Source organism: Canis lupus, chromosome 6, assembly GCF_003254725.2.
Source record: "Canis lupus dingo isolate Sandy chromosome 6, ASM325472v2, whole genome shotgun sequence".
NCBI classification, from domain to species: domain Eukaryota; kingdom Metazoa; phylum Chordata; class Mammalia; order Carnivora; family Canidae; genus Canis; species Canis lupus.
In genome coordinates this window covers 15,574,654-15,589,874 of record NC_064248.1, presented here as the reverse complement: position 1 = coordinate 15,589,874, position 15,221 = coordinate 15,574,654, and the positions used below count along the sequence as shown (strand labels likewise).

General features: G+C 47.3%; 1 protein-coding gene and 1 long non-coding RNA gene across 3 annotated transcripts; one reads left to right on the top strand and one right to left on the bottom strand.

The window, feature by feature from the left end:
- Positions 1-3,090: 3,090 nt before the first annotated feature.
- ZFAND2A (zinc finger AN1-type containing 2A) lies at positions 3,091-13,244 on the bottom strand. 2 transcript variants are annotated; one of them, XM_025416030.2, is made up of 7 exons: positions 12,988-13,244; positions 11,888-11,987; positions 11,143-11,237; positions 9,371-9,499; positions 5,917-6,068; positions 4,982-5,065; positions 3,091-4,421 (listed from the first exon to the last, which is right to left on the bottom strand). In XM_025416030.2, the coding sequence occupies exons 2-7, from the start codon at positions 11,940-11,942 to the stop codon at positions 4,403-4,405; spliced, it is 534 nt and encodes a 177-aa protein (XP_025271815.1). In that variant the 5' UTR covers positions 11,943-11,987; positions 12,988-13,244; the 3' UTR covers positions 3,091-4,402. The 2 variants fall into 2 exon arrangements, with proteins under 2 accessions (XP_025271815.1, XP_025271816.1); XM_025416031.2 differs by lacking the exons at positions 3,091-4,421; positions 4,982-5,065 and having other exon boundaries at positions 5,733-6,068; positions 12,988-13,243.
- Positions 13,245-13,402: 158 nt separating this feature from the next.
- On the top strand, positions 13,403-14,874 carry LOC118355133 (uncharacterized). Its single transcript, XR_004816977.2, has 2 exons — positions 13,403-13,586; positions 14,018-14,874. It is a non-coding gene; the product is annotated as an uncharacterized LOC118355133 (long non-coding RNA).
- Positions 14,875-15,221: the final 347 nt, after the last annotated feature.

Sequence of the window (15,221 nt, the reverse complement as noted above, 5' to 3'; positions counted from 1 at the left end):
AAACTTGAGAACCACTGCTATAGCCAAACCATGCAAGGCACACCACACCACCCTCCCTTAAACAGGGGTGTGTGACAATGCGGACATGGGTGGGAGGGCATATGGCCTGAGCACACCAAAGAGCCCACCACCAGTGCTCTGTGGCTAGCAATGCAGGGCAGCACCAGAGGATCCGCCTGCAGTGGGAAGGCAATGACACCAACCCTTGGCCAAGCCACAGCCATGAGGTCATGTGTGGGCACCACTATGCACCAACACCCAGCTCCTCAATACACAGAACCTGACCTTTCCCCTTGCATCCTATAAGCTTCCTACCTGCATGCTATGGAAAAAGTGGCCCTTCTAAGTGCTCTCATTCTCCAGGGAACGTTCACATGAAAGCAGGAAGAGAGACACTGGTACACGGGTACTCTTCACGCACATCCCTTCTTCTTAAAGTTGAGCCAAAGAGAAGCTATCTACATAAGTAGCTTTACTTCAGAATGATAATCTACAGAATGTAAAATTAACCTACTTCTCTGTCTATTGGCATTTTTTGTTTTTGTTTTTACTAAAAGACCATTTTAAAAGATTGCTTTTGTAGCATTTATTCCAAGAAAATCTTAGCTAGTGATGCATTTTAAGATCTCATCACCCAGAACAAGGGTGTGTATAAACTCTACAAATGTGGGTTTGGGTAGAGCTCCCCCTAACGTCCTAATGAGAGGCAGTGAGCAAAGGACACAGACAAAAAATTTAGAAACAAACAGCAAACGAGCTCTTGTTACGGTGTTTAACTACTAGCATAGCAGGACACTCTCCTCCTCCTGCACTTTCTATACTCTCTACTGCGATCACGAGTCTTTATTTCAAGAAAATACAACAAGGCAAATCAACACCCACCTGGGGAAAGCTCCTGGCAGACCAAATAGAAAAGTCAGACCTGTTCCCTCAGCATGTTCCCCAAAACATACCATCACTGTCTCAAGACATCTGCAGTGCAGGATGAATGCCAGAAACCCTGTCAGGCAGGAAGCTTGGAGAACCAAGGCCATTTCAGCTACTAACCTAATTTGGAGCCTATCTTTTGAGTTTAATCTTAGGCTTAATTGAAAAGAATGAACATGGAAAATTGATTAAAAATACATTTAAAATATCCCTAATCCTTATCACGATGACCTACAAATGCTGACATGGAGCTGACGGCTATTGTGTCCACTCTCCCTGTGAGGCCGCACCTGACTTCCCAAAAGCAATCAACATTCCCACCAGCCCTCATCACCAGCCCGTAAAAGGCCTCTGGTGACACCTTGTGAACATCTGATGCTGCAGCCCACACACCACTGGGCAGGCAGTGGCCGGTGTTTCCAAGCTGCAGACAAGACGCTGGACACCAGGAACGATGGGCAGCCTGGCTCTGGGCCTTGCCCAGGAACAGCTGGTTGGTGCCAGCCCAAGGCCAACTCAGGAAGAGCAGGAAGGTAATGTGAGTAAAGAGGTGCTCCCCCACGTGGTGGGACCTTTCCAACCTTTCGCATCCCTTGGGACCACCTGAACTCCTGCTAACACACCACTGGAGAGAGAACACAGAGAGCTCTGAGTATAACCATCCCCCCTTGTCTATGTTTCAGCGCCCATGGGCCCCACAATCCAGCAGTTGATGACCCTTCCCTCCTGACATCGCAGCCCCAGGTCAACAGTGGACTGAGGCTTCATCATAGGCCTACGTCATTCCCCTCCTTCATCTCACCAGGAAGGCATCTGATCATCACACCATCACAAAAAAAGGGGGCATGCAGGACAGTAAGGAATTCCAAGGGGGGAGACACCCATTCACATAACATTTATTGCAATACGTTGTCACAGGTATACCTCGGAGATCCCACAGGGTTGGTTCTAGACCACCACAATAAGGTAAACATCTCTGTAAAAGGAGTCAAGTGATCTTTTTGGTTTCTGGTGCACATAAAAGCCATTTATGCTATCCTGTAGTCTATTAAAGTGTGCAAAAACATGGTCTAAAAATTGTCAACACACCGATTTTTATTTTTTTATTTTTTTTTAACGCACAGATTTTAATTAAAAAATTTTACCAAGTAGCACCTGGGTGGCTCAATGGTTGAGTGTCTCCCTTTGGCTCAGGGCATGATCCCGGGGTCCTGGGATAGAGTCCCACATCGGGTTCCCCTCAGGGAGCCTGCTTCTCCCTCTGCCCTACATCTCTGCCTCTCTCATGAATAAATAAATAAAATCTTTAAAAAAACTCAATCAATCAAAAAAAATCAATACTTCATCAATAAAAAATGCTTTCACCCAAGCTGAAATCACAGACCACCACAACAAATATAATAATCAGAAAATCTGAGATGTTGCAAGATTACCAACATGTGACTCAGAAATGTAAAGGGAACAAAGGCTGTGGGAAAACTGGCACCCACAGACATGCTCAATGCAGGTTTGCCACAAACCTTCTATTGGTAAAAAATGCAGAATCTGTGAAGCACAATTAAGCAAGGAGCAGTAATATGCAGTATGCCTGGAGAACTGCACTTGCTCTGTTTTACTAGCTGTAGCTTATCTTACTGCACTTAATTCATAAAATTAAGTTCTACCACAGAACTGTGTGTATAGGGAAAAACCATACATACGTATGTATAGCCCAGTGTAATTCATGGCCTCAGACACCCACAGGGGTCTTAGAATGTACCCCTGTGCCAAGGGGGGACCACTCCACTGTGCTTGAACACTCTAATAAGGGCACTTGGGTGGTTCAGTGGGTGAAGTGTCCGCCTTCAGTTCAGGTCATGATCCCCGGGGTCTGGGATCAAGTCCCCATATCAGGCTCCCTGCTCAGTGGGGAGTCTGCGTCTTCCCTAGTTCACATTCTCTCTTGCTTGCTCTCTCAAATAGGTAAAGTCTTAAAACAAACATTCAAATCAAATCCAAAGACAGAAGCACGAGCACTCATAAGCTGACCATTCTTCCTGATAAAATGTGGGGTTTTGCCCTTTAGTTTGGATGACCAAGAACACCACCATCCAACAGAAATATAATGCTGGCCACCTACCTGTTTCCAAAGTTTCTAGTAGCTACAGTTAAAACAAGAACAGGTAAGATCAACTTTATTGCTTTATTTAATCAATTGTATCCAAAACATCACTTCAACATGTGGATAATTTTAACAATGACATACTTTAGTATTCTGGTATTATCTTCAAAGCTCAGTGTCTTAGATTCTCAAAACAGGTATTAAATTTCCATGAGAAAGGGCTGACCTGTATTTAAAATTTATAGTTGAAAAAATAGACTCATATACCAAAGTTCCTAACATACTGAAGAATTTTCTAAAAAGTGAATCAAGTTAATAGCCCTTAAGTTAAATATAACTAAAAATTCAATCCCACAGTTGGGCTGACTGCATTTCCTATGTTCCAAAACCTCTGTGGCCAAGTGACCATGTACTGGACAGTGGGGGTGCACAGAAGTGATTTGTCGAAGTGGAGTCCCCAGCCTGGCAGCATCAGCATCAGCTGGGAACTTCCTGAAATTCTCAAGGCCCACCCAGGCCCACAGAACCAGAAACTCTGGGGGTGGGGTCGGGTGCCCCTCAAACAAGCCCTCTAGGCAATTCTGAACATGCGGAAGTCTGAGAACCACTAGTTCAGAACACACACCAACTAAGACAGCCCGCAGAAATAGTTTTCATCACTTCCTTGTGGAATGGAAAAAGCCCACCCCCACCAAATCATGCTTTGAGGCTCTGAAACCAGGAGTAATTGCCTGTATTTTATTAATCTAGGAGCAAGAGGAGGTCTGGATGTATAGGTAGATGACCAGTGGGTTAAGATCAGGACCCAACTCAAATGACATTTTGCTTCACTGTTTCCCAAAGTCCCGGGTTGAAGGATATGGGGCTCTCTCATGGACCATGGCCATGACTGGTGTCTATATGGCCAAAGGGCTGTTCTCAGTGGAAGAGTGGCCACATCTAAACAAGGCCCTTAGCAAGGTACATGGCCTCCCCCCTTTCCTGGGCTCATGTAGCTGTCACCACGGAAGCCACAAGATGAAGACAGAGTGCAATCAGCTGTGTAAGTGACAGAAGGTTCCAGAACACTGGGTTCTTTGGGGACTCAGGCCAGGGCAGAGCCGCTCTCTTATCTGTCACACCCCTTCAATCCTTACGGCACTTTACTTGGGAGGCAGGAGGGAGGAAGCAGAGGTTGACGGAGCAGCTTAGTCTAACTTAGAATATCCATATCCTTCTATTTATTTTGCCAAAATTTGTACATTTTACTGGAAAACTTTTAATGACATTCCCGACCGTTTGTCATGAGTAGTACAAAGGCACTAGAGCACAACTTTGCCTACAAAGCTAAATATACAAAACAAGTGAATGTGCCAGTATGTGCAGATAGTCCCATCATCTCTTTACTTTCCACCTGAAAGAGAGCAAAAGAACAGCTTATTTTTTAGGTCTGTCTTGATTAACCAGGAGCAACTGATCATCTAAAAGCTCTAGGCCGGGCAGCCCAGGTGGCTCAGCGGTTTATTGCCACCTTCTGCCCAGGGTGTGATCCTGGGGACCGGGATGGGGTCGCCCATCAGGCTCCCTGTGTGGAGCCTGCTTCTCCCTCTGCCTGTGTCTGTGCCTTTCTGTGTGTCTCTCATGACTGAATAAATAAAATCTTTAAAAAAATAAATCAAAATAAAATAAAAAATAAAAGCTCTAGGCCATATAAGGTATTTTAGCAACCAGCTATAAAATGTTACTGCTAACTATGCTCCATGCTAGAATGAACTGTGTTGGTAATTCAGGGTTTGAGAGCACACACAACCAGACCCTTATCCCTCCTTAAGACTAAGCCAATGGAGCACGCAGTTAATCAGTTGGTTATTAACTGCATGCACTGCAGTGACTCCTCAGTGCTCGCCACTCGGACAAGAACTGTTCCTGCTGGTACAAAGCAACCATACTTGTGCACGCTGTTTACATCAATACCTGAGTCGCTGAGCCCGCCAAATGGTAGACAGCCTGTGTAAAGCTCCTGATGGCTCGGATTCAGAGGCTCTGGCAGCTGCATACCTACACAGAAAGGCAGACCAACGGTCACCGACCCCTCCGTCAGCTTACCTGGAGACCTATGTGCACAGTGAACCCTATGCTCTGTCCAGGTACAGATGACACGAGAAATCACCGCTAACTACAAGGTAAACCCATGCTTCCATATTCATTCAACAGCAGGTTTAGGCAAACATCTCCACTTTGAGAAAGGTACTCTTGCTTATACCACTACCAAATGGGATAGATTGTGTCCCCACAAAAGATAGGCTAAGCCCCGTACACTCAGGACCTCAGAATGTGACATCTAGAAGTAAGGCTGTCACAGATGTACTCAGCTGAGATGCGCTAAGAGTGCAGAGGTGTGGGACCCTAATCTAGGATTGTCCCCTCATAAAAAGGGGACATTTGGACACAGACACACAACAGAAAAGCAGGTGATGGAGGACACAGAGGTTGGGAGAGGCATCCACAGCCAAGAACGGCTGAGGACTGTTGGCAGACCACCCGCAGCTTGAGGGGATGGCCTGGAGTGGGCTCTCCCCACAGCCTTCAGAAGCCAACCCCGCCATACCTCCAACCTGTACTTGTGTCTCCAGAGCCAGAGAAAATGAACTTCTGCTGTTGAAGTCACGCAAGCTGCGGTACTTTGTTTTGGCAGCCATAGAAAACAATACAACTAGAATCCAACTTTAGTTTAAAATCCAATTTTAATTTAGATTATATTCATCCAAACTCCTACAACAAACACCTCACCTCAACAACTTAGGTCAGTACAATTCTCAACGTTGCCCTATCCCCACTGCTGGGGTCAGGCAGGTCCATTGATGTCACTGTACGTGAGCCAGCACATCAGAGCCAGCCTCTCTTCTCACCCGGCTACGCTGATGGGGCGGCTCCCGTGCTTGCAGCTGTGATCCAGAGGGTGTCTATGCTGAATGCAGAAACTGCCACGACACTGGTCACAAGCCACCTGCAGCATCTCTTTCTTCTTGCACCCCTCTTTTGAGCACCGGTACATAAAAATCTGAGAAGGCGAGAGTTGCTTTAATAAGTAATTATTTAAGAAGCCCTTAAAACAACCAACACTGAAACTAGAAACAGTTTTTAGCTACATGAAATGAAGACATCAAAATTTCATTCAAACATCTGCCAGGTAAATAGGTGAGTACTAACTAAGGAAATGGGAGAGTTTTAACAAACACAAAAATAGCATATTAAGTTGGGTATTCATGAGAGATGATCAGAGGTGTTCTCAGCCAAAAAAACCCCCACAAAATCCAGGGGAGTGGGGACTAGGGACATGGAGGGAAGGAGGCTAAGCCTGTGGCATCATACACAGTCCTACAGAAGGCAACTGGTTCCAGGGGCATTCCAGGGAGCTAAAAATTTATATTCCCTATACTCATTATATTATTAGAGTTTTGGGGTGGTTTTTTTGCAGGGGTGATGTGGGACAAGGGAGTGATACAAATTCTCAAGCACTGCTGACTCTGTGAGGTAAGGATGTTGACCAAAAGGTACCCACATAGAAGCCTAAGGCAGCCCTCCAGCAAAGACAGGCAGGCACAGGCTGCCAGGAGTGACCTGATGATATACAAACAGCACAAGGATATAGGGTGCCTGCTCCAGGAGAGCAAAGGCAGGCATGCACAACCTGGGGCTAGGAGAGTGGGGACAGGGGATGGGCTTGGGTCACAAATCTAGAGTGAGCCAAGAATGAGGAAGACCTTGTTAACTGAGGAGGAAGGCATGCCAAGTGGAGCTGTGGCCTTACGTAGAGACAGGGAATTTTTAAAAGAACTTCCAGAGGGCCTGGAGTAGTATGAAGAGAAGGGGGTTATGGAGGATGACTGGGGTCAGCTGGTTAATAAAAGGTTCTGGGTGCTAGGCGAAGACACACAGAGCTTATTCTCTCATGTTGGAGGCTGAAAGCAGCAAGACTTTATAAGCCTTATGCTTATATATTGCAATTATTGTGTATTTAATGTAACATGATAAGGTAGTTCCTAACTATAAGCCAGGATCCATGACTGGAAACCGGGACGTAGGCCTGATGAAAGCCAATTTCCTGGAGACAAGGTCCTTCAAAGCCTATGTGGTTATTTTGGAGAGCAATAGGAGAGGAAAGCGGGAGCAGGGCATCTGAGAAAAACCACCTGAGTAACCTGGTAAGGTGTTCGAGAAGGGCAAGCTGCAGAGCTGCCTAAGACCAGACCCCATGAAGGCCTGAGAGGCTGTGAGAATCTGCAGTCCAAGGGGAGAAGGCACAAGTTATGTGCCATCATTGAAGGCAAATTCACTTTGAGTCTCCTTAGGCTTCTGGTTAAGGAAGGGAAACTGAATACACATACTGGCTGACTCCTCCCCAAATACGATGAAAACAACAGAAGATTTTTTGAAAAGGGGTATACCCACAAAGGCCGGGAATAAGAAAACAGCTACAAGATTTCAGGAAAAAAAAGCACACAAACAAGTAGCAATGAACCTGGCAGATATGAGAAAGCCAAATTGTAAACTAATGGGGAAGGTCAAGAAGCACTCCAATTCATGAAACAAAACCCCGAAAGGCTCAGAAATCAGCAAGCTCAGGGTGCCTTGGGACACAACAGGAGAAATGGCTGCAAGTCCAAGCAGCAGACCTGCACCTGATGCCAGCAGATGTGTACTCAGCAGAGGATCCAAGAGAGGCTGCTGGCCTGGAAGTGCAGCAATGGGCAGAAGGACCATGAGAATCATGGGAGGGGCACCCAGAAGCCAGTAAGGACTTCACACTCCCCGCAAAGGAGATGTGAGTGTTCTTTCTACCTGGCTCCATAATCCTGGAAGTCAGAGTATGCTCCCCAGGAAGGAAACAGAACACCTTCTCTGGGGAATTTGATTAGCCCAAAAGAAAGACCTGAAATCACAAAGCATAAAAAGTGGACTGGGCAGATGACCTGCAGCCAACGTGAGAGTCCGCACTGCTCCCACCATGCAAGTGAGCAGTCAGCTGCAGGCTGGCACATGAGAAGGACACTCACTGTGATGCAGATAAAACACCCTGGACAGAGAATTCACAGGTAAAGAAAACTTGGGAGAAAGGAGACCCATCCAGGAGGTTCAGCACCCAAGGAACAGGAGTCTAGAGGAAATCCAAGAATCTAAGACGGCATTCCAAATGGAAACACTGGAGTTTCCAGTTTGGGAGGATCCACTGCCTGCCTAGCAGGACAGATGAAGATAGATCTACGCCAGCAACAGTCAATGTGAAGCTTCTAAATTCTGGGATGGAGCGGAGAGGGGTGGGGCCAGGAGAGAGCCTCCAAGCTGCCAGACTGAAACTCATCCCACAAAGGACCAATGTAGAACAGCAGGGGAATTCTCTAAAGCAACAGCAGAAGCAAGAAAACAAACCAACACCTGCAAATATTCAAAGATTTCAAATCAGGCTGTTATCCCTGGGCAGCTAAGCAAGGAGAAATGGAGAAAAAAGACCCAGCAGAATATACTATCTCCTATTTATCTTCCATGGTCCTTCCCAAGGAGCAAGCGGGGCCTATGACTCCCCCCAAATAAGGGAAAAACAAAGAAAAGAAAACACAAGGCATAGGAGGCTTGGGACCCACAGTTAGGGAGACAGACGCAGAAACGAGGACCTAGCATAAATGCAGAAGGAATCTCTCAGCTGTGTCCTCAGAGACGGAGGCCTGGAACATCAGCCTAGGAGCCCACTCCACGTCTGCTGGGAAGGTGGCGTTAAAAGATGTGGCAGCATAGGAATGGGGGTAGGGGGACTCCGTGCTCAGCCCACACTGTGGTCAACAGGTAATGCCCCAAACTACAGGGCAACAAGACAAACTCAAGATACAACAACACGTGGAGAAAAAAATAAGAGTTGAAACCACCTGCTACGTAGAATAGGGACCTACTGTTTTTTCCTGACAGAATTTACTCCAAATGAATAAATGCAGGACTCACAAAGACACTGACACTACAAAAGCAAGAAAGCTAAATGTTCAAACTTTTATGTATCCTTTTTCATTTTCCTAAGAGGAGCTTAGGAAAAGTACACATTAACAGAATGGTTCTAGAAACCACATTAGATCTCCAACTTGGGAGAAAAAGGTGAGAATCCTAAAGGTAGCAGATCTCAAAGTAGACTCTAATATTCAGAGTACTTGAAAGTATTTGTAAAAAGCCAAGCCATCACAACATGGGGAAAACACAGACACATCACAAAGGTTTTATCTTGCACGCAATTAGGACTATAGATCATAGTCAGATAATTGACCTTTTACCTTCTACAGAAAAAATAGCATTCACAGGGTGATCATAACCTGTCCTTACCTTCTCTTTCTTCCCAGGAAGGTAGTTACAGTCTCGATCAATGTGCTCACCAACCACCACATCTGGTATCTCTCCCTTTTTTACTGGGACTGGGTTGTTACAAAGCGGGCATACTGGGACCTGAACATCCTGAAAATGACAAAAGAGGATATTCCAGATTCAGACAATCAAAACTCACAAAAGAAAGTGGTATGGCATCATAGTGCATCAAGAATCACATAGAGTACACACACTGATCTTTCCGCTGCTCATCAGAAGAGGACACTGTTCACATAAAGGATTAACAGCAAAGCCAACCCTACAGATTCAGGATAGAGCTGCTCAAAGTGGAATCCAGTGGAATTTAATCATAACAGAGTATTAACCAGTTGTGGAAAAGACCATGAGATAATCAATAAAAGGCAGCCAAGAAGCTGGTGAAACTGATCTGGTCTCAGAGCACCAGGGCTGTCTGTCTTGCATGACCTCAGTGAGCAGTGACAGAGCCCAAACACCTCCAGATGGAGAAAACATAACAGAAGAAAACACTAGCCCCGAAGACTCCCTAGCTCCCTACAACTGTCAACAGCCTCTCCAATCTTTTTGTTGCTTTCACATGCAGGGAGACTCACTGAGCTAACAGCTAGGCACACAGCTAGGCTGAGCTCTCAGGTACATAATGACCATCCCAGCCCAAGATTGTGGGGGCTCTGGAGGAGGAACAAAACACCCAGTGGCTGCATGCCTAGCAGTGAAAAAACCTCAGAGCCAAGGCAGGAGCTAAGAAAACCTGGCTCAGCAAGAAAACAGAGGTGACAACTGATATCCCAACAGGTAATCACAGAATTCTGGGGCCTATACTGTCTGCAGGGGCTGAACTCAAGGGTCACCCAGGACTTCCTCAGTTGACAAGTCTGCACACTAAGAAATAAAGCTTTACTAACAATCTCTAGCCAGACTCTCCCTATCTACGGAAGACGGAAAGGTCAAGCCAACAATAAACTAGGTAGTGTGGCCTAGTCATCATGGCCTGGGTAAATATGACTCACCCTCCCCCGCCCCCTATGATGACTTAGAAGGGTCAGACCCTGGCCAACACTAATGGAAGCATGTAATAATGCTAAATCATTCATGTTTCTAACTGCCATTATAGGGAAACAGCCGGACAGATAAAATAACCTCTAAACCACTAGAAACAAAATGAATATAGGCTGGGGGCCACCTACAAAGTCAGTAACAGAGATAGCACACTTTTGTTGGACTTATACATGTTCGTTTTCTTAGAGTCCTCCTCATCTTCCCGTTTCTACCAGGTACTATTTGCCACTAAATAGGATCCCAAAGCTGTAAAGTTACCCAGATAAGCATTTTTAATACTTTCCAGATTAGACACTTTGTCAAGTCTTAAACCGTTTCCTGTGCTTCATAAAGCCTCTGCTAGGTTTTTCCTCAGCATAATCAGTGAAAGGAATGTTTTAACATGCGAAGTAAGCTTTGAAGGTTTGGATACAACAATTTAACTTCAAGATCCCCTTAAAAAATGCAATCTGTTGCTTAGAGCTGTGCCATCCAGAATTTCCTGTGATGGTGGAAATGTGCCATATCTGCACTGCCCAATACAGTAGTTACTGGCCACATGTGGTTGCTAAACACCTGAAATGTGACTAGTGTGACTGGGAAACTGGATTTTAAGTCTTATTTCATTTTAATGAAAATATCAGCTATATCTTGTCTTATGTTTACTACCTGGACAGCGAAAATTAGACTCTTTGGAATAAAGTACGATAAATTACCTTCTTGAATGCAAAGGGACATTTGTGTGCAGCACAAGTAAAATGATCTTTACAGAAATCTTGTTTACATGCATCACATTTAAACGGAAGAAAATCTAAAAAAAAAAAAAAAAATAGCATTTTAAAGATTAGAACAAAAGAATTACAGATCATGTTAAACATTTATTTACCTGCAGTGAGTTCTTTATGCCTATCAAACATATCCTTGAGGTGGCACATGTGAGAAAAATGTAATTTCATGATGCCAACAGTAACAAAGAATCTATAAAGCTATCTTTTTTTTTTTTACAAAAAAATATCTTTCTTTTAGAAAGAGAGAGGCTGCCCAGGGCAGGAGGGCACAGAGAGAAACAAGCAGACTCCCCGCTGAGCTTGGGAGCCCATGAGGGGCTGGATCTCACAACCCTGAGATCATGACCTGAGCCAAAACCAAGAGTCAGATGCTTAATGGACTGAACCACCCAGACGTCCCTATAAAACTATCTTTTCAAGAGACCATCCCATGTAGTATCACACTTAAGCAGCACACTTCTATCCAGTTGGCTTTGGCCCTGGTACCTGGCCTTGGGTAGACAGTGAATAATAATACTGAACAGAACCTGCACCTCAGGCCAGCCTCCCAACACTGAAAAGCCACGAGGGCCAAAACCCAGGAAACAGCTAATTAATCAAATAGACAGTTCTCCCTAACCAAACAGTGAACGTAACACACATTTCCTATTAACAATCTCTTAAAAGTGCTTACCTAGCTGTTTACAAGTTTTTTCTGAACAATGCTTCCCCAAATCAGGGAACTCCATTATGAGAACGTGTCCAAAAGCACAGACGGCAGAGGGATGGATCACCTACAAGAATTAAAGTAGTTAGGAAAGAAACCATGGCCATAATTTCCGTCCCTGGGGTGCCTAACTTCGGACTAAGAAAGTCTACAAAGATGCTCTGTGGGAAGAATCCGATGCCCAAGTCATCCTGCGCCCCTGGGAGGCACTAAAGTATCGGATTCTCCAGGCCTTTCAACAAAGAAAAGCAAAGCAGCTCCAGCACAGGTACCAGCTCGTTCTGAACCTACCCCCTTAGGACACCAATTTCTTCTTGGCCCTTTAAATTCCCCTTGAAAAAGCTCACCCGGAATTCAGGCTTGCTTTAAACCGTTCTGACTCACGTTGACAGGGCTTTCCCATGTTCAATTTACGCAACTTCCCACAAGAAGCTGGGCCACAATTCCATCGACCGAGTCTACTTGTTGACATACACAAAGCCGTCACCAAGGGCTAAAATCACGTTGACAGCACTATCCCGAGGCGCTTCAACTCCGTCCCTGCGGTCCTCCTCCCTCTTGTCCTGAACTTTACTTAAGAACTTACTCCCGAGACACCACCTACTCCCGAGACACCACCAACTCGGGAGTGGAAGGGTGGACACTGGGAGGACGAGGAGGGAAGCTCGTGACACGCCTCACGAGAGCCCTGCCAGCCTCAGCACCTACAACCCTATCAAGAGGTCCCCCCAGGGGGATCCCCAGGTGGCTCAGCGGTTTAGCGCCTGCCTTCGGCCCAGGGCGTGATCCAGACGCAGGATCGAGTCCCACATGGGGCTCCCTGCATGGAGCCCGCTTCTCCCTCTGCCTGTGTCTCTGCCTCTCTGTATCTCTCATGAATAAATAAATAAAATCTTAAAAAAAAAAAAGTGTCCCCAGAAGTCAGGGTCTGCGTGCGGTCCCCGGGCCTTGACACAGCAGCGGTGAGAGCCCCCGAACATGGGCTCGTTCGGCTAGCACCTGAAGCCTTTCCCCGACACCGTCCCCGTCCCCCCGACCCGGACCCGGACCCGGACCCGGACCCAGACCTGGCTGTCGTCGGGGGCCCGGGCGGCCGCGGAGACGAGCGGGAGGCGGCGGAGACGGGAAGCCGGATGTCCCTTCCAGCAGTCAGCCGCACGGTACGGGACCAAAAGGCTGACGAAAACGGAATCCAACGGACAGCACCGCGCCGTCCAAGCCCGCCGACGAGCGAAGCATTGTGGACAGCCAAACCCCCATTTATTCGCTGCCTCGGGATCAGAGAGCCGCCGCGGCCAGTACGTGCCCGGCGCGCCCTGATTACGTCACCGCCCGGCCGGCCAATCTCGCCCCACTGCGGCTCGGCTTTCCCGGCGCGCCCCCGAGACGTCAGCACCGGGCCGGCCAATCCGCTCCCGCCGCAGCCCCGTCGGCCCGCCCACTCGCTCCCCCGCCTCCCTTCTCGAACAGTCCGGCGGCTTCTCGGAGCTGCTGAGTCACTGTGAGGTCGCTCTGCGCAGGCGCACTCGGTAGGCCGCGCGGCGCGGGCAAGCTGAGTCAGGGTGGCCAGGCCACCGCTCCACGCGTGGCAGGGTGCAGGGGCGGCCTCGCGGAAAGCCGCACCCGGGGAGGGCCGGAGCCTGCGTCGCAGAGGGGCCGCCGCGAGGTACGGAGCCGGCACGGCCGGGCGGAATGGGAGGGGGGGCCTGGCCTTGGGTAGACGACGCCCTCTGCCTCGACGGGAGTTGGCCTGTCCCCACGTCGAGGGCTCCCGCCCCCTCCCACCGCATCCCCCCCACCCCATCTTCTCTCCCCGGGTCCCCTCCCAGCATCCCCTCCCTGGGTTCTCTTCTCGTGTCCCTTCCCCTCACCATGTCCCCTTACCTGCTCCATCACTCCCCTCTGCTCCCCCTACAAACGTGTGTGTGGTAGTTTATCCCCCCCCCCCCCCCCGGGAGTGTGTGATTTTGTGAGGTCCCCGCAAACTGAATGAGCAGGTGCTCTCAGGGGGTCTTGCCAGGTTAAGTTTCCCCAGAGCCTCTGGGCTCGTCCAGCCATCAACCCCTAACCGTGTTTTAAATGCGTTTCTGTTTAAAGATAATTGGTGTTGATGTGTTGTTGGTTTTGTTCTCATTAAACTCATGGCCCGCGGTAAGTCTTGCTGAACCCGGCCTGCCCGCCGCTGCTCTCCGTGAGGTGCATCGCAGCCTCCTGGTACTTAGGAAACTGGACAGCACTTAAGCGCCGGCCTGAAGGCCACTTGAAACCACAAGATCGCCACCAAAACACAAAAATACGGAGTCGTAACACTAAATAGGCTGTGGAACAGAAGCTTCCTTAACCACATCAGAACTGAAACACGAAAGAAGGCAGGTGTCGTCGCCTTGTCCCACCTCAGCTGGACGTATGTTCCTCGGGCAACTCAAGTCTTTTGCCACTCCGCACAAGTTGGCCAATAACTGCTGAAGTACCGCAAATACTGATTTTGGAGTTACAAGTAAATTTGGCAGATAGGCAAGTTCACAAACGTGGAATCCACAAATAACAAGAATCAGGTGTGTGTGTGTGTGTATTTGTACGTGTACATGCCCATTTTCCTTGGTCTTTTTCTGAGCCATTTGAGAATATGCTATAGACCCGGTTACCCATCACCTCCAAATACTTGCATGTACATTTCCTAAAAGCAGATACTCTTACACAACCATTCTGTAACCATCCACACGAGAGAATCGGTATTAAAACAATATTAGGGCAGCCCAGGTGGCTCAGCGTTTTAGCACCACCTTCAGCCCAGGACGTGATCCTGGAGACCTGGGATCGAGTCCCATGTCGGGCTCCCTGCCTGGAGCCTGCTGCTTCCTCTGCCTGTGTCTCTGCCTCTTTCTCTGTTTGTCTCTCATGAATAAATAAATAAAACCTTTAAAAATAACAAATAAATAAATTTTAAAAAACAATGTTAAAGTCCAGTCCATAGACTCCATTGCATTTTGCCAACTATGTCAACGTCTTTTTTTTTTTCCTTTCGGCTCCAGGGTCCCATCCAAAATCACATGTGCATTCTCCTCCATGCTAGGATAGGTCCTCCATCCTTTCTTTCCCTGACGGTTTTTATTAAAGATTACAGACTTTTCTATGACATGTCTCAGCATCCATGGATGTTTTCTGACGATCAGATGCAGGTCATGTTTCTTGGTAGGAATACTACAGGAATGGTATTTGCTGCAATCCATCCTACCACAGGTGATACTCATCTTGGTTACCTAGTGACATAGGTGTCTGCTAGGTTTCTCCTTTTTTTTTT

Bases quoted from the DNA above. Each gene is read 5' to 3' on its own strand.
- ZFAND2A (XM_025416030.2), bottom strand. From the start codon at position 11,942: ATGGAGTTCCCTGATTTGGGGAAGCATTGTTCAGAAAAAACTTGTAAA. The intron at 11,238-11,887 runs GTAAGCACTTTT...TTTTTTTTTTAG, and splicing joins AAAAACTTGTAAACAGCTAG to ATTTTCTTCCGTTTAAATGT. The intron at 9,500-11,142 runs GTAATTTATCGT...TGTCATTTTCAG, and splicing joins GTCCCTTTGCATTCAAGAAG to GATGTTCAGGTCCCAGTATG.